We start from the raw sequence: 23,257 nt of genomic DNA on the forward strand, positions 1-23,257 counted from the left end.
CTCTTTAATTGCTAGGTGGAGACTGAGTTAATATTTGCGTTTAGTCTAATTTCCAGTATTCTAGCAAGTATTTATCTAGTGAGGCACTAGTAGACTGAGATGTACTCTTCTGTCTATACTTTCTTCTCTGTCACTTTGAACATATCATAGAGTACTGGAAAAACAATTTAACTTTCAGTATCCACAAATCTGAAGGTTATTCCTATCTATCTGTGTATATTATTATTAGCATGTGAACATTAAGGTCTGGAATACAGTGGACCACAGCTAGTCTATCCCTTTACTTTTTATCATATCTTTTCTGGGAGCTGCAGTCTCAAAATAAATTTAGAGAAATACAGGGGGATTTATGAGAAGGAAAAAAGACCATGATTGTCTTCAACTGCATCAAAGGTGTAGTAGAAAAGGAAACTATTCTCAGGTGTTACAGATACATCTCTCAGAGCCAAGTGGCAGATAATGAGGAAGTGACAAAATGTCTTCATATAGGTAGAACTGTTCTCATCCAAAAGGTAAAATTGCATTGGCCACTCATTGTGATTCTCATCTGAGTAGTGAATTTGGAAGTAGGAAATGTTTCTCACAAATTGTGATCATATGTTGGCTATGAGTAGTTGTCAGTGTTCTTAGAGAGGTTGGGAAGAGAATGAATCTGAAAATATTAGCCTAATTATAGCCTAACCAAGGCCACAGCATGTTTATTATTTCACATAGGTTATTACTTTAATGAGAAAATATATTTTTAAAGTGTAAGAATTAACCTATAGCGACTTTTAGATCATAATCCCTTGACAAATTGGAAACTGCCTACATTTAATTTTATTTATTATATTCATAAATGGCATAAACATTTATAAGTATTAAAAACAAGTCATACATTATCACTCTAAAATGTGTGGGGTTGTTTTCCTCTGATGTTTTTAAGAAATCTTATCACATCTAACATTTCTCTGTCTTGAAGTATAGACCCAAGAGCCTTTAGTCAATACACTTATCTTAATCATCCATCCATCCAACTAACAATGAGTTCCTATAATGTATCATCAACTTTAAATGGTGTGAGAAATGCAAAGAGAAGTGAAGTGGATTAACCATTGAGGTTATTTTTTGGAAGCGGGGATGCCCATTTATTTGGCTCTCTTTATTGAGTTTTACTTTTTTTACATACCATAAATTTCACTCTTTTTGGTGTACAGTTCTATGACAAATGCATAAAGTTGTGTAACCACCATGACAACCAAGAAAACAGTATTTCTACACCACCCCAAAACTCCTTTATGTTACTGCTCAATTATTTAGTTTTACACATATTGAGTCTGAGGTGTTTGAAAGATACCCTGATGAAAATGTTCAGTAAGATGAAAAACTGTGATTTAGGCTTTGGAGAAATCTGTGCTGGAAATAAAAGTTTGGCAATTTTTTCCCATAGACTGGGCTAAAGTTATGGGAAGAGAATGCCTGAAGCACAAGGCAGGGAGTTTGAGGATGGCCTTTAGAAACATCAATATTTACATGGCAAATGGAAAAAGAGGAAAGCAGTATTATAAAGGGGAAGACAAGATAGAATGGTACCACAGAAGCTAAAAAGAGAACTTTCTAAAAGGGAGAATCATCAGTTGTTAGTGGCAAAACACATTAACAATATCACGTTAACATAAGAACTGACAAGCATTTTGGCAACTAGGAAGTAATCACTAACTTTAATGAGAGCAATTTCACTGGATTGATGGGTGCAAGAGCTCAACAATGCTTGGTAGAGTTAATGGGAAACTGGAACAAAGGATACAATTTTGAATAGTGGTTAATGAAACATACCAACTCAAGGGAGGAAAGGCATGAATATGGTTACAAGTTGAGAAAAGACAACTTGTAAGGATTAAGCCGAAAGAAGTTGCAATTAGGAACAGACAAGGTAAAATGTATTGCATAAAAAGAGATTCATCTCTCTCTGAGGTGGAGATGCTCAATAGTAGAAGCAAGCACAGAGCTCCTTGGTATCTACCCAAATGAGTTGAAAAGTTGTATCCATAGAAGATCTGCACACAAATATTTATAGAAGCTTTATTCATAATTGCCAAAACTTGGAAGCAACCAACATGTCCTTCAGCAGGTGAATGAATAAACAAATTGTGGCACATCCATACAATGAAATATTATTCAGTGATAAAAAGAAATAATCTATCATGCCACATTAGACATGGAGGAAACGTAAATGCATATTATTAAGTGAAAAAATTCAGTCTGAAAGGGGTACATGCTGTGTAATTCCAACTATAAAACATTCCAGCAAAGGCAAACTGTGGAGATGTTAAAAAGATCAGTGGTTGCCAGGAGTTCAGTGGAGGGTGGAAGAAATGAATAGGTAGAGCACAGGAGATTTTGAGGACAGTGAAACTATTCTGTATGATATTGTAATGATGGATACCTGTTGTATCATTATATATTTGTCAAAACCCACAGAATGTACCACACAAAGAGTGAGCCCTGAGGTAAGATATGAACTATAGTTAATAATACTGTAACAATATTGGCTCATCAATTTTACCATATGTACCAAATTATTGCAAAATGTTAATTATAGGGAAACTGTGTGTGAGAGGGGTTATGTAGGAACTCTCTGTAGTTTCTACTCTTCAGTAAATCTAAAATTATCCCTTAGAAAAACAAGAGTAAGCATAGAGATGTAGAATAGAGAAGGAATGATGAACTTTAATTTTCATTAATTAGCAGGAGTAGGCATGAGTAGGTATCACTGAGAAAATGTTCTATCACATTCTAGATATTATATCCAGAATGATGGGATATGTCCTAATTGAGTTTCGGTAAAACTTCCGTGTCCAGGTGGCAGGCGAACAAGTGACTACTGATGTAAGGAAAGTAGTCACTGACTTTTGAAATATAGATGCTTATTACTGGCATCTCTGTAACTGATAAATTTCTTGAAATTTAATCCATACTTCAATCTACTATTTTATTATAAATCATGAGATTCATATTGAACCATGTTACACATAATTTTAGTAAATATGACCATTTAAAAAAACTGGAAAAAATCCATTCTTGAAGAAAAAAATAAAAAATGTATTCACTCAACAGCCTGTTTCTGCCGGAGTTGTAAAACATCATAAAAACAGTCTTTGGATTTATGCACAATTATAGGGATTAGAAAAATAATACATATTTTAAGATACCCTAAATTGTCAGGGTCTCAAAGTGTGGTCTGTAGACACCTATAAGTCTACAGACTTATAGGGGATCAATGAAATCAAAATAATGACACTAAGATAATCATGCTGTTTTTACCATGTTGACATTTTCAATGATGGCACAAAAAGTCACTATGGGTAAGGCAGCTGGCTCCCTAACATGAATTACAGCAGTAGCACCAAACCACTAGTAATCACTGTAGTCATCATTGCTATACATTCAGTAAAAAGCTACTTTCACTAAAGAATGTCTTTGATGAAGTAGTAAAAACTATTAATTTTATTAAATCTTGAACATACATCTTTTTAGTATTCAATGGGATGAAATGGGAAGTATGCATAAAGGACCTATGCTGTATCATAGTATGATCAATCATACTTTGAGGAAAAACTGAGTTGGGAGCTGAAAAAGATTCATTTATCATGAAACACCATGTTTACTTGAAAGAACTGACAGGGCACCAGCCTGGCTCAGTCAGTAGAGCATGCAACTCTTTTTTTAAAGAGAGAGAGAAAAAGAAAAAGAAAGAAAGAAAAGAAAGAGAAAGAAAGAAAGGAAGAAAGAAAGAAAGGAAGAAAGAAAGAAAGAAAGGAAGAAAGAAAGAAAGGAAGAAAGAAAGAGAAAAAACGAAAGAAAGAAAAAGAACGAACGAATGAACAACTGACAAACAATGGATATTCAGGCATTTGTCAATTTTCTCAAAAAAGAACAAAAGGAACCTGTGATTTCAAGAATTCACAGTATTTGTTGCCAGAGATTAAAAAAAAACCAGATTTTTAAGTAGAAATTAGAATTTTAGAAAACTTGTATCTGCTACTACTGTGAGCTTGGACAGCTTCCCCATACCTAAAAAAATTTTTGATGAGATTGGTGGTGATATTAACAAATGTAATTTTGAAAATATTATATAAAGAAATGTGTCAACATTTGGAAGATCTACATAACCCAGTGAACCAGTGTTTTCCAAATGACTAATGCATGATGTTACAAAGTCATGTATGGGTAAAAGACCCATTCAAACTGCAAGACAGATTAATGGAATGCAATGTAAGTAGGGATTAAAATTAGTTGCATATATAAACCACATAAATGAGTTTATATGGCTTCCGATTCCATATTGCAACTAACTTTAAGAAACAATCACTTGTTGAATTGTGGTATAGTGACAAATAAGAATATCCACATTATTTTGAAGATACTTTTAAAATCTTTCTCCCTTTTCCAGCTACCTATCTGTGTGAAGCAAAATTGTTCTCATCTACTTCAACCAAAACATCAAAATACTGAATGCAAAAGCAGGTATCAGAACCTAGCTGCCTTCTATCAAGCTATATATTAAATACAATTATTAAAATGTAAAACAATGCCATTTTTATTTTTTAAATAGTTATTTTTAATAAAAATGTTACTTATGTTAACATGTAACAAGCTTATTAATGTTAGTTTAAGTCTTAATTAATAAATATATTTTAAATTTCTCTGTTTTGTATTTCTACAGTGGTAAATGTTGATAGGTAAACCCCACAAAAACAAAAGCTCTTTGGGTTCCTCAATAACTTTTGAGTATAAAGGGTTCCTGAAACTACTAGAAAAGACTATTATCAGAGTGACAAAATTACCTAAAAATAAAACCATAGTTCCTCATCAATGACTTAGAACATATAGTAAAAGGCTGATTTGATACTTGATATAATATCATGATTAGAGCAAGTCATAAAACATTTTCTTGATATTAACTTACAAAGAGAATTCTGTTTTACTAATTTCAGTTGTGATGTAGTCAATTTTTCTCCTCGCTGGCTTTTATTCTCTTCATCACCCTCCTCATCTTGAACTACAAAGTCATCAATAATATAATCATCTCCATCTTCATCATATTCATAATCCTCCTCCTCCTCCTCCTCATCATCATTTTCATCACTGCTTGGGCAGGATTCCTTTTCAGAGTCCTAATTAAATTAAAACATATCCTTCAGTAAATTTGTACCCTTAAATTGTCAGTATGGATGTGAAATTAAAAGATTAAATCTGAAACTAAAACAATGATCCATGGAAATTAACATCATATTGTAAGGTTAAAAAAAAGTCTTGTCATGTTAAATGCTGAACTTTTGGAATTAGGAAGAAGATAATATACCTTGGTAAATGATATAAAATGTTTAAAGTGGACATTAAGATTATAATTAGAAGTTAAAAAGAGGAAAGACCATATGAAACAGTCTTTCAATTTTAAAAGAATGATAAACTGAGGCTCATGATAAAACTATATATTAGACACAACAGTGCAATCAAACATGTTCAAGGATACTTGATTGAAAAATAAATTCAAAAATTGAGAAATAGAACAGACTCAACACTTTGATTTTTATAAAAAATAAGTACTTTAAGGAAAAATTTAAAAACAGTAACAAAACCAATAAAATATAACACACCTCAAAATCTCTACTACTATTTCGTCTCTGACGAGATCTTTGTTTTGAGAGTTCTTTCAGTTTCTGGAGTTGTTCTCGCTTTCTTGCAGCTAGAGTTTTTTCAGGTTTTTTTTGCTCCATCTCAACTGAAGAACATTCATCTTCAACCACTCTACGTGGACGTTTAACACCTACTTTTCTAACTAGGATATCACTATCATCACTCTCATCACTGTCATACATAACAGAGGAGATCCTTTTTCTCTTCCCTCGCTTGATGTGTTCTTCTTCTAAGTCCTCTTCTATTATTTGTCCAGTGTGTTTGTTGAGATCATCATCCTCTTGACTTGAATGTTTTCCATGATCTGGTAAGTCAACACTTCTATATTTGTTTTTGTTCTTTTCTTCTTCATATGCTGAACTGTTGCCAGTGTTCATGAGATGCTCACAGTTACTACTTTCACTTTCAACTTTAATTAATCTAAGTTCTCTTTCATTTTCCGGCTTTTTATTACTATCAAACCCCTTGTTATCATCAAGCTCTTCATCACTGTCAAGCTCTTCATCACTGTCAAGCTCTTCATCACTATCAAACTCTTCGTCACTGTCAAGCTCTTCGTCACTATCAAATAACTGTGAGATACTACTTCTTTTAGTCCGCCTCCAATCAACTCGAGATTTCTGCTCATGCTCTTGAGTTTTAGAATTTTTCCTTGTTTCGTGTCTTCTAACATGTATCATTTTCACTTAAGCTTCTACAAAATAAAGTTATTAGGAATATAATAATGATAACCAGATTACAACAATGAATGCATTATGGTACAAACTATATTTATTTGGTGTTATAAAATGGTTCACAAAGGTAAAAATCACATAAAATATCTGAGTTAAGATAGTTTATTCAACATATAATTTATTGAACATCTATGAAATAATTGTATGAACATTTATTCTGAATTATGCTATATTTTGTGCTGAAAGGGATACACAGAAAAATAATGGTCCTGTTCTCCAGAAGATTATTATCCATGGGTAGAACATACAAACATATATTAAGAAAAATGCAAGGTATTCATTTAGTACAAAATGAGAGATAAAAATAACTGCAATAAAATTATAAAGATGCAGGAAGAACAGTATAGCAAGTGCTTCACTGAAGATTTTATTGAACAGATATGATCTGATAGACTTCTAAAGGACTGGCTATATTTCAACAAAAAGAATGACAGAAAAAAGGATTTCAGGCAGGTAAAAATGGTAAGGTCAAAACTTCGGCACTGAGAGAGAACATGGTATGTTAAGTAAGTGTGACCAAAAAAGGTGTGAAGAAAGGCTTTATGCTGGAAAAAAAGAGACAAGTATAGAAACATAGGGTGGGATTACCAGAATCATTCATCCTTAGGCCAAGGATTCTGAACAGAGAAATGATATGAATTATAACATAAAGGACCAATCAATTTACATGAAGAAAGTTATAAAGTAGTAGCTGACAAAAGATAGCATTGCAAAATTAAGAGATCACCTATCCACTAAGATTGTAGCTTCTATATACTTTAGTAAAATGGCAGTGGCTTTAAACCACTCAAAGTTAAAGATATAATCCAACAGAAAACTTACTAATAATCCAAAATTGGGTGAAAAAATAGTTTCATGGTGAAGCAGAACATGATATTGGGAAGGAAAACAAATACTGTAAGTTTCTGATTCAGAGAAGGCTGACCACCATTAAAATTATCACAAGTACATAATAAAGGAACAATTAGAGACAAGTAAGATAACTAGAACAGTAACATGTATATACTTCTGTAGTTGCTAAGGAATTAGACATATGATCACAATGTAATGAGACTGACCTCATAATATATGTATAAGAACTTATATATTCTATTGAGTGCTATCTCCTTCAAAAGAAATCACCTTATGAGACTAATTATTCCAATATTTGCACCATGGCACAGAATATTCTTGGAGATTTTCTATAAAACATAGTATCAAACAATACATAAAAATATGAAAATAACCCCACTCCATTTTTTTTAATCCCAAAAAGTGGCTTAAATACCTATTTTATTGACTTGTCTTAGTTTAGGGACTGTTAGCAGCTTCCAGAAATTAAATCCAATTTCAAAATATGAATATTAATTACCATTACAGATATTTTTTAGATGTGCTGTAACTTTGAAGGTAATCGAAAAATAGAATGCCAAAATTTTTTGAGCAATGGTAGTATCACTGAATCAAGTTTATAGCTTTCCAAGATGATTCCTTTTTTGGGTGGGTGGGAGTGGGGGAAATACCACTCATTTGGTTGTACAAATTCTGTTATGTTTAAAAGCAATGTGACAGTTTCTACAATGGTAACACCTCATATAAAATCAGGATAACGGTTGCTAAGATTATATACCAGAAATTTTCTTTATAGTGTAGGCTGAAGAGTGACCTTATAACAGTAACTGCTAGGAGATACACTAAGCATTATAACAGCAATCTAACAAATCCTAGTCAACAGACAAAATATTCTGTTACTTGAAGTTACACTTTGCTTGCATATTACAGAAGGCTTATAATAAAATCAGCAAAGATGAGAATTGTGGTCAAAATCACCTTTAAAAAAATCTCTATATTACTCTTTAAAGTATGTTTTTTTATATACCATACTGCTTCACAGTAGATCCACCCAGTTTCTTCTCCAGGTTTTGAACAGATCACTGTTGGTTTTTTTTTTTTTTTTAAATTAAGCACCAGATAAATCAGGCAGCTTATATTGTGAAGCCATATGTTACAAATAAGTATTTTTTGGGCACATACAGTTAAATTTGCACAAACTGTGCAAGTGCATTACACTACTAATGTCTTTCTAATAAGTCTGTCTGAATTAGGAGAAATAATGAAAAAACATTTATGAAAACAAATGACAAATATGGCTTCAGTAGATACACTAAAGCAGGTGTGAACATTAGGAACATTAAATGAAAGATGATTTTATTAGTCCTCAAAAGCAGTTTCATGTACACTAGATGACTATCTCACAAAAGACAGTTATTTATCATATCAATAGGTGACTCCTATGACAATGGTAGAACAGGTAAGCACATGACACTATAAAAATACCTATCACTACACACAGTTAAGCTATGAAAAAATCCTGTATGTATAGGAATTTTTTAGTGTATTTTCATATCTGTTTTTAAATCCTGACAATTATCCTAGAAGGAAGATACTGTCTCCCTTCATTTGTAAATATCAAAGCCAAGGACATAGAGTTTAAGTGACTTACCGAAGATCACACAGCTTGTTAGTGACAGAGCAGGGATTAGAAACCAGGTCTCCCGATTCCCCGTCCAGTCCTACACAATGACTGCTGCCAATATTATATTTATACAAGGTAGTAAAAATCATGCCTTTAAAAAGTCATTATTTTATCTCTCATTCATGCTAAATTTTAGTTTCATAAAATAATCAAAATAGTTTAGAGTTTACAAACATGCTTTTTAAAAAATTATGTAACAGAATTCTAGTGCACATGAGTTAGGCCAGACACTTCTGGAAATCGTCCAATAGGCAAGAAAAGAATGTGCAAAAGCGATGAAAATTTGAAACTTCCCTCTACCATCTTATTGATGACACTGATTACAAAATTTAAGGATTCCCCATTGAGTCCAAAAGTAAAAATTTCAAAAAAGGCAGTCTCTGATGAGAGAAAAAAAATTTATTTGGGAAAACTGCAGTACTGGATATTTGAAGAAGCAAATTTTATTTAAGTAAAATAAATCAAGTTTCATTTGTCCAACTGCCAAATTTCCAGTTCTCTCTTCATATTTCAAAACTGCTATTTTATCAATAACGTCAAAAATTCTGTCATTGAAAAAGAAGATAATTTAAATATGGTAGGCTCCTCTTTTAAAATTGTGAATACTTTTCCTATGTTAGCTGGGGAGGGAAGAATGATGACAGAGGGAAAAGGTGAGTGAACTGAACCTGAGAAGAGAAATGAGAAGGTGAAGCTAGGTTGATGAATAAGCCATCTCTTGGTCTTTGGAATTCACTCAAAAAAAGAATCCATGCAATGGATGTAATCTCTTTATATGCTGAGTATATACTCAATTTCTTGAAATGAGAATTTAATCAAGCTTCTTTAATGAAACCTTACCTTTAGGCAAAGAGAAAAACAGAAAGACTCCAAACAGAAAGCATTAAATAAATGAAGAAGATCAATACTATCACATCTTTGTGCTTCATAGTTAATATCACATAAAAGGCACATACATAGCTATGCTCTCTGCCAAAGAAAGTAAGTTAAAGGTAAGAATCCATATTACTCTCTCACCCACACTAACTCTACAACTAAAAGGTACTTTGATAATGCTACTTCAATTTCTCATCAGAAGAAATATCCTTTAGTCTAGACGTTGAGGTTAACTCATCCTAAAGAAAAGATTCATTCTAGGAATCACTTGCCCTGTCAGGTGACAGTTTACATTTGTAAGGTTTGAAGGGCAGCCATTCCTTGAAATTCCACCAGAAGGGGTGCATTCCTGTTTGTAATACAACACCCCTCCCTGATGTTTCCTTTTATAGGACAGTTTGGAGAGGAAACCTTAACTGATCAAAGAAATGGTTACTGAATGTACACACTATGTGCCAGCACATGCTCAGAGCTGTGGCGTTACCAGAAGAAATCAACAACACGGTCTCTGCTCCCAAGGAGCTCACAATCTGATGAAATTACTAGGGACACCAAAACAAGCCGGCATAGTACATGATTTAAGGGCTACAGTGTATGATTCTCATTTAAGTTCTTTTCACATTGCTGTGAATAAATTTATCACAGTTCTTCCACTGCTGGAAAACAGGGCAGCACAACAGGGCAGAAATAGGAAATGGGAAGGTAACATATGAAGAGAGGAAAGCCAATTTGCCCCACTTAGAATCACGAACCAACGCTCCACAATTTCGCATAGAGTGCATCCTGCCAGCTTAGCATCCGGGACAACTACAGTATTCATTAAAATCTTTAAATACTGAAGGTGGTTCTCTAAATCCAACAGGGTTGAGTGTCAGAGGAAAGATCCTCTGGGGAATTAACACCAGTCATTTTCCTGATTACAAACCTGGCTCTTTGGCGGAACGCAGGCACCCAGCGCAGCACGCCCGCCAGTCCGCTGCTCTGCCTCCGGGAGAGAGGGGCACCGTAGCTAGGAAACCGGACCCTTAGACAGAGCTTCACGATGACGTGCGAGGGACGACACAAACCCCCAGGCCCCAGAAGAGCTCCGCACCCAGAAAACCAACAAGAGTCTGGAAAGGCCAGAAACCCGCGAAATCACCACTCGAGCTTCCCCCAATAGTCCTGCCCACTTCCCCGCCGCGGAGGAAACTGGCACCCCGCCCACTGCAGCTCGGCCCAGGCTGCGGGCGAGTGGAGAACAACGTTGAGGGGTGTCGTCCCGCCCATCCCGAGAGTGCCCGCGGGAATTTTTTTTTTCCCGCCTGCCGGGAGGCGCGGCTTCCCCTGCTCGGTTAATAAACCATTAGCAGCCTGAGCGAGAGCGAGTCCCCGCCCCGAGCTGCCCCCGCGCCGCCCCACGCCCTCACCTTTCAAAGCTCCTCCGCCTTTGCCTCCGCCTTTGCCTCCGCCCCAGGTACCCACTCCAGACTGGCGACGCTCCTCCTCCTTCCGGGGACCAGGGGAAGTCCCGCCTCTGGGAGGAGCAAGGGGCGGGGCCGGCAGCAGGAGGGGGCATCTTCCGGGAGCGTGTGCTGGGGGAGGAGCGGTCGCCGCGCGTTAGTCAGGGAGCGGTGCGGGTCCTGGTTCCAATTGAGGTGGGGAGAGGGGCCCGGCGGGCTGTGAGGGGCCGGGAGGACTGTCCAGGCTAAGCCCCGCGCGGGAAAGTGTGGCTTGCGGTGGAAGGGGTTGGCTTCTGGGGAAGAAATCAAACCTAACCGTTCACTTGGGGAAGGGGGCTAGTCCCCGACTCCCTGGTTCTTCCGCTCTCTGCAGTAACTTTGGGGTGTGGCAGGGGCTAGTGACCGGCTTTTACTCCGGATCAGGGCGTGAAGGAGGTTTGTGATCACGATGGGGTTATAGTCTTTAACGCGGCCACTGGGGGAATAAAACAAATGTTTGTAATCCGGATTATCCGCGGTGGCTTGGGGCCTCCTCTACTGCCCATCTAAGTTAAAGGCCTGTTCCCTCAAACTTGCTCCCCTCTCATCTTCCTCTGCCGTCTCTTTGCCGGCCAAGCACATCCGGGGACGGGGCCAGGGCCACCAGGTTCCTGGTAAGGTTGAAAGACTGAGCGTGTAGGACTGTTAAAGTGAGTCTGTGTGAAAGAAGGAAGGATTTTGTAGATTGCTTCAGAGGGAGTGTGGGGTGAGGCCGTGAGTCCCAGAGCCTCAGCATGTCAGGGAAACGGAAGCGGGTGGTGTTAACTATTAAAGATAAGCTTGATATAATAAAAAAACTTGAAGACGGAGGTTCTTCCAAACAACTGGCAGTGATTTATGGAATTGGTGAGACAACAGTTCGGGATATAAGAAAAAATAAGGAAAAGATTATAACTTATGCAAGCAGTTCTGATTCCACAAGTCTTCTGGCCAAGAGGAAATCTATGAAACCATCCATGTATGAGGAACTGGACAAAGCAATGCTAGAATGGTTCAACCAGCAAAGGGCAAAAGGGAATCCCATATCTGGACCGATTTGTGCAAAAAGGGCAGAGTTCTTCTTTTATGCTTTGGGAATGGATGGTGATTTTAACCCCTCCGCTGGTTGGTTAACTCGTTTTAAGCAGCGGCACAGCATTAGAGAGATTAACATTAGAAATGAAAGATTAAATGGAGATGAGACTGCTGTGGAAGATTTTTGTAACAACTTTCGAGACTTTATTGAACGAGAGAATTTACAGCCTGAGCAGATCTACAATGCAGATGAAACTGGACTCTTTTGGAAATGCCTACCATCCAGGACTTCTGTGATCAAAGGTAAATGCACTGTCTCGGGGCACAAGTCAATTGAAGAAAGAGTCACTATCATGTGTTGTGCCAATGCAACAGGTTTACACAAACTGAAACTTTGTGTTGTGGGGAAAGCAAAGAAACCTCGCTCCTTCAAGTCAACTGACACCTCAAACCTGCCAGTTTCTTATTTCAGCCAAAAAGGTGCATGGATGGATCTTTCCATTTTCCGACAGTGGTTTGATAAGATCTTTGTGCCACAGGTTCGAGAATACTTAAGATCTAAAGGCCTGCAGGAAAAGGCTGTGCTCTTGTTGGATAATTCACCAACACATCCAAATGAAAATGTCCTCAGGTCAGATGATGGCCAAATATTTGCTAAATATTTACCACCTAATGTGGCTTCATTGATCCAGCCCTCGGATCAGGGAGTCATAGCGACAATGAAGAGAAATTATCGTGCGGGTCTTCTTCAGAACAACTTGGAAGAAGGTAATGACCTGAAATCATTCTGGAAGAAGCTAACTCTGCTAGATGCACTTTATGAAATAGCAATGGCATGGAATTTAGTAAAGCCGGTTACCATCAGCAGAGCATGGAAGAAAATTCTTCCTACCATAGAGGAGAAGGAAGGCTTGGACTTTGATGAAGAAGATGTTTCTGTGGCTACTGTGGCCACCATTTTACAACATACCAAAGGACTGGAAAATGTGACTACTGAGAACATCGAAAAATGGCTTGAAGTGGACAGTACTGAACCAGGCTATGAAGTGTTAACTGACAGTGAAATCATCAGAAGAGCACAAGGCCAGACAGACGAATCTAGTGAAAATGAGGAGGAGGAAATAGAACTGATTCCAGAGAAACATATTAATCATGCAGCTGCTCTCCAGTGGACTGAAAATTTATTGGATTATCTAGAACAACAAGGTGATATGATTCTGCCTGATAAACTCGTGATACGTAAACTTCGAGCCACCATCAGAAATAAACAGAAGATGACAACCTCAAGTCAATAATGGCATGTCATTGTTAACCATTGTTTTGGTAATTGTGTTTGTAACTCTTAATCTCTGCAGTGTGATTTAATTTTCTTTGCGTTCTTAATTCTCAGTCACAGCCCTATGAAATGCAGATACGAAAATGTATCTGAAGTGGTTCGAGGATTATGTTTTGCATCATCTCTGTGTCTTTATTTGTGCAGATAATTGAAAGCTGATTCTGTATAGATATAAATTACATATGCACAGGTATTCACTTTTGTAGATCTGCAATTACCCCTTCTATTACAGTGGCATTCCCTAAACTTTCTAAAAAAAAAATTACAGATAACAGTGAACAGATTGAGCATTTTCCTGAAATCTGTTGTTTGGTTTATGAGGGCTGCCACAGTAATCTTTTCTTGTGTTAACATCTTAAACATTACGTTTTGTGTATCTGTATACACTGACAGAATGAGAAATATTTTAGATTTCAGGGTGATCTGCAATAATTAAAAGTGAAGTCCAATAATGAGGAAACTGATCAATGAATTATAAAAATAACTTAGAAATCATACTTTTGTTCTCTTACATTTGTTTATGTGGCAAGAGGGGGAGATTTTTCTGGAAATAAATATATAGGAAGTGATTACTAAATTAGTAAGGAAACTATTTGAAAGCTGATATATAAATGAGCTATTCTGTTCTATTCATTTGTAGAAAACTGGGAGTTGAAAATTTGGGGAACTTTAGGTTATTTATACAAGGGGAATAAATAGGCTTGTTTTAATTGGGTCTTATATTATGAATTGGGTAATTATTTATTCGTAATTATAGTACAGGTTTTGTAATGTTATATGTGGTAATATGAACTCCCACCTTATATGTGGGGAAGAATCTTGGGAATTTAAAGTTATGGTTTTTTTACTGTGTACTTGGAAATGTCTATAGTTTGAAAAAGTTTATCATACCTTCCCCTTTTATTTGATATGAAAAGAAAAAGAAATGAGAAGAATAAAGTTATTATTTTTAACAAGCCATAGGTTGTGACCTGTTTTATGAAGAAAGCAGAAATAATTATGGAAAGTGCCAGATTCTAAGGACTTTAATTTACTCTTTTGACACTTGTAAAAAGGTATTCTTTCTTCTAGAATCCATTTAAGTCAGATTTTTGATAAATTTGCTTAGTAAATTTAATATGTTTATTCAAGACATTGAAAAGACTGTGAATATTGATTTAATTTATAATTTAAAAGCAGAAAAGCAGTGGGTCTCCGTATTATTTCATGTTTTGGCCCTTTAAAAAATGTTCTCCATCAGTCATTTTTTTAAAGTTTTAACTGTTTCATTGAAATATTTTGCATTTTATATTTATAGTGCCTTTCTTAGAATTCTAAGACTTCAAGGAGACTTTTAGCTTCCCTAATTTCTGTTATCTTAATGATGTATGTCCAGATTTTTTTTAAAAGACTTCTGTGATGAGAACTGTTTAAAAATTATTGCATGAATTGCCTCAGTGCACAGAGGAAAAAGCATCAGAAATTAACATACATATTGAATCAGACAATTATACATCCTGCTATAAATTCAATTGTATATAAAAGAATTTTTCATTTTTCTAATATGAAAATGTATAAAAGCTTCTTGGAATTTCTGTCTGGATTTGCTCAATTTTTAAAAATTAATCTTGTCAGTGAAATTCAGCTGTATCGTTGCCACCTAGTGGTAAAATTAACATTACTGTTAAGCTGTGTGGTTTTAAATATTAATATCAAGTAAAAGGTTCACTGTTTTGTGGCCTTGAGTGTGAATCTTGTGACTCTTTCTCTAGCCTGTGAGAGACTGCTCTTGTTTTTTAGATTTATAGCTATTTTCTCTTTTCTAAAAGCTGCCAACACTGGTAGGCTGTAGTTCTGTTTTGGACCCTTTTATCCTTAAGCGTAAGTATAAAAGCTGCCAATTACTGAATACCATGTTGTGTTCTAAGCAATATACTTATATAATCCTCAAATCATGGTGGAAATACTGATGCTCAGCTCATACTCTTAATTGCTGAAGATCACTTGGGTACAGGTAAGAATTTAAGCCCAGATATTTGATGCCAAAAGCCTATGCTTGTATTATCCAACCTAGGCTAACCTCTTAACATTTTCCAGTCTTCAAAATGTATTTCCTGCCACCAGCCCCACTCCCCCCACCCTTCACGGATGTCTGACTTTACTTCTCTGTACACTTGTGGCAGCAACTGCCCTTTCCTTTACTCTTTTATGAAGTTAGTCTTCCTCTTTCATTACCCTGTAGTTCATTTCCGTTTATCCCCAACCTAATAGCATTTGAAACTCGAGTCATCTGTCTTTTGATTTCTGGTTAGCCATGCTCAGTGAGGATCCTTTCTCACTTAAACAATTTAAAACCCACCACTGGGAAAATAAACAGTTCATGAGAACATTTCTCTTTAGTTTATGAGACAGTCTCAAAGAGATGCGAGGAATTGGCACAGTATTGTACCAACGTGAAAGTCTTGCTAGACCAAAGATACTGAAAACCGCTACTATGAAAACCACATGAGTATGTATATACTCAGATCCATATAGATCAAAGGGGGAAAAAAAACAAATGAGATGATAAGGGGAAGAGAAGGAAGGATAGGTTGAAATACAAGAAGAGTTGGTTAGAAAAGAAAAAAGAAACATGTGGGCTGCAGTGAGGTTAATTTTGTAATAATGTGTGTTTCACCATCACAGTCCCAGGCTTACTAATATGTGTTGCTCATTCATAGATGGTCCCTGGAATCTTTGCTTTTCTTCTTTCTTACAGAATGTTTAAAAGTCAGTGCCAAGTTAAATGCATTTGATCACTAGTTGGGAATGGTTAGTGGATGATGACGGAAACTATTTGGGTACTATATCTGTCCCAAAGTCATAAATCCTTAGTTCCTGATTCCTAGTCCCTTAACGTCCCACCAGAGGCTGTTTGGCTTTCGATTTCTCCATTAAGAAATTAGCCACAGGGGTACCTGGGTGGCTCAGTCAGTTGAGCGTCTGCCTTCTCCTGGGGTCGTGATCCCAGGGTCCTGGGAAGGAGCCCTTCATCGGGCTCCCTGCTCTGGAGAGCCTGCTTCTCCCTCTGCCCCTCCCCCTGCTCATGCTCTTTGTTGCTCTCATTCTCTCTCTCAAATAAATAAAATCTTAAAAAAAAAATAGAAATTAGCCATAGACTTAGTTTTCTCACCAGTCTTGCCAGGTTTTCCCATTGATGAGCCTCAATAAAACAACAGCTCTCAGAAAACCCATCTGTACATTACGATGTTTCTTTAAACCCATACTCCTAGTAGCCAAGAATTGTATGAGAGTAGGTTTACAGGCAGGAAATTAGGAACTTACTTTTTATGAGAGATTTGGACTTTTTGGGGGTGGATGGTGAGGGAAGTGGAATTCTTTGCCAGGTGTAAATTTAGTGAATCAAAAATTGGTTGGGCCTTACTATATGCATAAGACTACTGGGGGTGGTGTGTTTAGGAAAATAAAAAGAAGAGTGGTTCTTGTCCTTAAGGATCTTGAAATTAAGGTGGAAAAATGACATTTGAAAAAAAAAAAAAACATCTGTTCAATTGTAAACTCAAGTAATACAGCCAACATGATGTGATAAGGACTATGTGAAGAAACCATCATGATTTATTTTGCTTATCCATTCCTTCGCTGGCTTGTACTTTGTATACCGTTTACATTTTAAGCTTTTCTTCGTTCTTGTTTTTTACTGATCCTGAGTGACTTCATCCATTTCCATTACCTGCATGCTTAGGACCCCAAATCTACCTCCAGTCGCTGTCTTCAGAAGTCCAAATTTGTATCTTCAATTGAGAAGCAGGATTTAAGTTTGGAAGGGAAATTAAAATTGTTGCTTTTCTTCCCGTCTGTAGTAGACTCTCCATTAAGCATTCTGATGTCAGAGGTACCTAGATGGGCTAAGGAGTTGAAATAGTTTTTTAACTGAATGTCAAATTAAGCTTATCTTCCTTGGTCTAAAATAGCAAAACAGATAATTATCTATTTTCTTATCTCTGTCCTCTTTCTTAGTTAGCCTTTTCTGATGTACATACATGCCTTTGCCTCTGACCATTCCTTCCCACAGGCAGCCATAGTGCTTTCTGGTTTGGGTATCCTTGTTGCTACTCAAGTATTAAAATTTAGTTTGTCATGTTCCAACCCCTAACCTCCTTAAATGACCATCATTTATATTCTTTACACCAACCATATGCCTTAGAAATGTACTCTGTTTTCCTCACTTTGGGCAGTGGCAACTTCCCATAGTAACTAGGCTTATGCAATTAGAAGCGGGGTATGGAAGAATGCCCAAAGGGTACCGGTCGCTGGGGACACCTAATAATGCGAAAACTAGTGTCCGTAAGACCTTGGAGCCTGTAAGACTTGTAATATATTGTGAAGTGATTTTTGCAATCTGTGTCTCTTAATACTGGATTAGGAGATGAAGGCTCAATGCAGAGTAGTAGACATTCAACAAATGTGTACTCAGCAAACACTAATTGTATACTTTCTCTGTGTAAGACATGTGTTAGGCAATGTATGGGATACATGGATAAGACTATCCGCTTCAAGAGATTTATATTAGAGACATGTAGAAAAGGGAGAGAATTAAGTGTTACAGTGTTGATGGAATACAAAGAAAACACTCATAAAATCTGATATGAGTGACATAAAGCAGTATAATCTGATAGGAGTAGAGTCATAACAATTGAGTTGGTCTTGAAAAGCAACTGAATTTTTCATTTCGGTTTTATTTGTCTTCAGTCATTGCCAAATGTCCTCCAGGGGGCCAAGTCATCCCCACTTGGGAACCACTGCTGTAGAGCTACGGGATCACAGGTACTTGGTTTGCTTTCCAAGTTACTGAAGGTAATATTTATAAAATATTTCTACCACTATCCCAAATTACACAGCCTTTGGTATTTATTTCCCTGATGCCCGCTTCCTGATCACTGATTTAATGCCACACACTTGAGATTTTTGTCAACAGCGACACCGCACTTCAAGGTACCCATTTCTCTATTGATCTGGGTGACTCTAGCTAATGAAACACACCTCAGAATTTTAGAGATTTACAATAATGTTTTTCTCTCAGCAGTTTTGTGATGATAAAGGACTTAGTTGGAGCATGACTCTTCTTTAAGTAGATTCATGGACCTAGGCTCCTTCTGTCCTGTGATTTTGCGTTTGCTAGACTCTTAAAAATCTTCTGCATCTAGTTAGCAGATGGAAAAAGAGAGAGGATGAAGAATATACCCTGCTTCTTAGAAACTTCCTTTTCTCAGAAGTGATATACAATTTTTCAGTTCACATCCTAATGATAAGAACTAATCACCTGGCCCTACCTTCATACAGGCAATGCTTGGGAGTGACTCCCTAGCCAGGCAGCTGCTTCCTAGTGACAACTTCATACTCTGGAAGGGGAAGGCACACTTTAGTGGAAAATTAGCCCTTTCTGAAACAAAAACAGTGGCAATTATTCTTATAAAATCATCTAAGGAGCTTTAACAAAGAATATCAGTGCATGAGTCCTACTCTAGGATCTGATTTAGTCTACAGTAGTTATAATGGGTTTTGTTTTTTGTGTTTTGTGTTTTGTTTTCAAGTTTCCACATATCTCTCAATATGCAACCAAGGCTGAGAACCACAAGATTATGAATTTGCAAGGTGAGCAGAGTAGAAGATGTGGAGACAATAGACTAACAGGCTCCTCTGATGGACCATGAGGTCAAGCCTATATATAGCGGCAGAGTAGTAAAGAAGCTAAATAAGAAAGCAAATTAGCATGTATATGCATCTGTGTATCTTTGTAGGGGTAACTATGATATCAGAGGAGAGACCATGGAACTTGGAAGCAGAAGACCAGTGTTTAAGTCCTAGTTTTACCATTTTTCAGTTCCAGAATTCCTAATTGGTTCTTTTTCATAAGTGCCTATCCTTTCATGTATAAAAAAATCTTATTATTTAAGTGTATTAATTTTACTTATTTGAAAGTTACAGTTTGAATTCTCGTCAATCTCTGACCGTTCTCTAACATCTACTGAATTTGTAGTCTTTCATGGAGTTGGTACTATTCCAATACTTGGACATTGTTAATTGTGCCTTCCTCATGGAGTTGAGATTACCTGAAAGACTATGGTCTCTGCTTATATAGCACATATTGTGGGAGGTATAGAAACATGCTAAAGTTTGGTCCGAGCCATTGATAGTGAGAATAGGAAGTGGACATTATAACCTGCCAGATGGCGACCTTGGGAGTTTGTTTTCTGAGCTTGGATGCTCCCCATTCCTTCTGACTTTACCAGCTACCAGGGGCGTTGTTCTATTAATTACCCCAAGCTCCTTCTTGAACACAGGCATAGATTTCTCCTGTGCCTAGCCTGGAAAGTGGCAGTTGTGTGCCTGGATCCTTACATCAGGCCTCTTGTTGGTTTTATCTGGACTTATGCTTCCAGCTTTCACCACTTTATTATGTGGAATACAATTTTCTTCTACATGATTTATGGCTCTCCAAAAGTTTATCTTCTTGTTTTTAGGATGGCTATACTTGCTTCTTTTAAAATTTTATGTTTTTTTCTTATAATGTATGTGATTGATATAAGATGAGAATAAAGCATCTAATGTCTCCATTTATCCTGATATCAGAAATCCTAGCAGTGTGATCTTGGGTGAATCTCTAAGTTTCTCTGAGTCTCATCTCTAAAATGGGGATAATAATACAGATTGTTAAGAGGAATAAATAAAATAACGTACAATACTTTGTGAACGAATGCTAGTTTTTATATTATCAGTAGGAAGGATTAAAGGACCGGAGGCATCAAAGATGAAGAGAAGAGTGGGACAGTATGATAATTGAAACAGTAGGAGTTTGTGGTTGAAGGGAGGGATAATAGAGGTAAAGATTTGCAACTTTAGGTATTCACAGTGTGTTGAGGCAATGTATACAATCAGGCTCTGGCATTTCTTTTTCAATGCACTACACTGCTTTCTTTTGTTATTGTATGATATGGGGACTAACTCTTTATCATGTATTCATTTGTTCATTTATTAATTCATCTCAAATATTTATCTACCTATGATTATTTACCTCCTTCATAACCAAAAAAATTAAATAATCATCCCCTAATTTCTTCTTGCAGATTTGTGTAATTGTGAACTTGGAATTAAATTCTTAGGTATTTTGTATGTTAGAAAAATGACTCGTAAACAAATAATGCAATATATGTTAAGAAAGAAAAAAAGAAGAAGAAGAATGTAGCAGGAGGGGAAGAATGAAGGGGGGGAAATCGGAGGGGGAGAAGAACCATGAGAGACGATGGACTCTGAAAAACAAACTGAGGGTTCTAGAGGGGAGGGGGTTGGGAGGATGGGTTAGCATGGTGATGGGTATTGAGGAGGGCACGTTCTGCATGGAGCACTGGGTGTTATGCACAAACAATGAATCATGGAACACTATATCTAAAACTAATGATGTAATGTATGGGGATTAACATAACAATAAAAAAATTAAAAAAAAAAAAGAAAAATGACTCGTATTTTAGGTTGCTATACTGCTTCGTTGATCAATGAGAGATGATGAAGAGAGATGCTCAGCAAGATTGATGATTTTTGATGAGTAGCATTCAAATTGGTTTTAAAAACCAGAATTATTTTGAGGTTATCATTTAGAAATGCATGTAGTATATAATATTTATTCATTGATTTATATAAATACATGGTACAAATACTCTTGTTGACACACAGTTAAGATATTTATGTATAATACATATTTTATATTACTTAGAGATGATTTGATGGCTTTAAAACAGAAATCAAATACAAATAAAAGTAGTTAAAGAAAAATGTTCAATAATGATTATATTCTAAAAGTATTAAAATATCCAATATAGGAGTTTTATTTTGACTGAGTTTTCATAAAATCTCTCCCAATGTAATGGATGTTTTCTTGAATTGCAAAGATGCCTGGTCTTTAATAAGTTCTTTTAAAATTTTTACAGATAGATGCATTAACATCGATCATATACTCTCTACCTTGACAGAGTCGCCTTCTAATCAAGCTATTGTCATCATTCTTGCTTAAAAAGCTGGAATATATGAATTTAGCCTAATTAGGATATAATTAGGTTAAACCTGATTTGGGTTGACAGAAAGCCCTGCAGGAATTCTAAAAACAAAATTAAATTTCAAGGATTCAACATATTTCTTGTTAGGTCATAACAATATACAAAGTTACATAGCATTTTTAAAAGCATGATACACAAAAGCTTCAAAATAAAAGTAGACATTCATGACATTTATTTTCTGTTTGTCAGATTATTAATAGCACTTAATGGCATTTTAAAAAATGAACTAACGGAAAAAAATCCAAGCATGAATGACTGATAAATTCTATCATCTAATGAAATAAAATTTATTAAAGATGACTGTGGACTTTCGTCCACATCTGTTCAACACAAAATGTGTGGGATGGAGAAGAATGTGGTTTGTGGGAGCCAATGTAGAAAAGGCTATGAATAGTTTAATATCAACCAGTAATTAATGAAGTGTACATTAACAACATAATAGTGAATATTTACAGAAAACTTACATATGCCAGGAATTGCTCTAAGTTCTAGGAATTTAGCAAGAGACAGCTATGTATTGCTCTTAGTCCATGGTTACAACAAATTATTTTGTTTATTTCCCTGTGGATCAACTAACAACAAGGAAGTAGTTTGTAGCTCAATAAAAGACTTAACTTGGTGTTAGAATTGTCTCCAGATATAATGAATTCCCCCAGAAGTATAGAGTTTTCTATCATTAGTAGAGCTAAAATTTTGATTGACTGCCAGATCACTAAACTGTTAGCGAAATGGTTTGGTCACTCTACTGGTTGTGGGATGAGATGCCCTTTTCAATCCTGAGGTTCCGTGATTCACTCACATTGAAGGGTTGTAGGGAGAGCACTGATCAAATTACCAAACAGGAATAAATATACTTTCAGAAGCTTTCATTTACACATTCAGTGAATATTTACTCAGTGCTTACTACATAACAGACACCGTCTTTAACCCTTAGGTATCTAGCTTTTGCAATAAGTATAATGAGTTTTGGAATATGTCTTTTCTTTGACTTCTCTAGTTTCAAAGAACCACATTTTGCCATCAAAATATACCCAATTATAGAATCTAAAAAAAAAAATTAAGGGGAATCCAGAAAGAATTAGACAACAAACTTAACAAGACAGATAATATGCTTCTCTTTCAATAACTTTTTTATTGAATTTCACAGGGATTTGTGGTTGTTTCTGGCACTTAGGACAACAGATTGACCTTTTCCTCTCTTGGCTATTTAAAATTACTAACTATGCTACAGTAACAATAATGGTATCATTTACCATGTGCAAACCACCCTTCCAAATGATTTACATGGATACAATTTATTCTTCGCAACAATATTGTGATATCATGCAGGTACTATATGTCATAGTATCTCTTTTACTGAAGAGGAAACAGGCATAGAGAGGCTTACTAACTTACCTAAGGTTAAGCAGGTAGTAAGAGATGATACAAAAAAGCTGTGTATTGTGCTTATTTTCTATTTGGAGTTATAAACTATGTACCATATAACCTTTGTAGATAAGAGAATCTGTATGCCTGGCCCACTTAATTCTCATTTG

The 23,257-nt window shown here is 36.1% G+C and overlaps 1 protein-coding gene across 7 annotated transcripts in view; it reads right to left on the reverse strand.

Annotated features, from left to right (window-relative positions):
* Positions 1-11,297, reverse strand: part of CCDC82 (coiled-coil domain containing 82) — a 31,539-nt gene extending 20,242 nt beyond the window's left edge. For 4 of the 7 annotated variants that reach the window (XM_078058726.1, XM_036124480.2, XM_036124483.2 and 1 more), the window contains exons 1-5: positions 11,214-11,297; positions 10,730-10,916; positions 8,896-8,979; positions 5,640-6,373; positions 4,949-5,156 (exon numbers count right to left, since the gene is read on the reverse strand). In XM_078058726.1, coding sequence (XP_077914852.1) covers positions 4,949-5,156; positions 5,640-6,359 — 928 coding nt within the window. In that variant the 5' untranslated portion in view covers positions 6,360-6,373; positions 8,896-8,979; positions 10,730-10,916; positions 11,214-11,297. The remainder of the gene's footprint in view (positions 1-4,948; positions 5,157-5,639; positions 6,374-8,895; positions 8,980-10,729; positions 10,917-11,213) is intronic. The other 3 variants (XM_036124481.2, XM_036124479.2, XM_036124482.2) reach the window with 3 other exon arrangements.
* Between the last annotated feature and the right edge of the window lie 11,960 nt (positions 11,298-23,257).

This window comes from Halichoerus grypus, chromosome 11 (assembly GCF_964656455.1).
Source record: "Halichoerus grypus chromosome 11, mHalGry1.hap1.1, whole genome shotgun sequence".
Taxonomy (NCBI): domain Eukaryota; kingdom Metazoa; phylum Chordata; class Mammalia; order Carnivora; family Phocidae; genus Halichoerus; species Halichoerus grypus.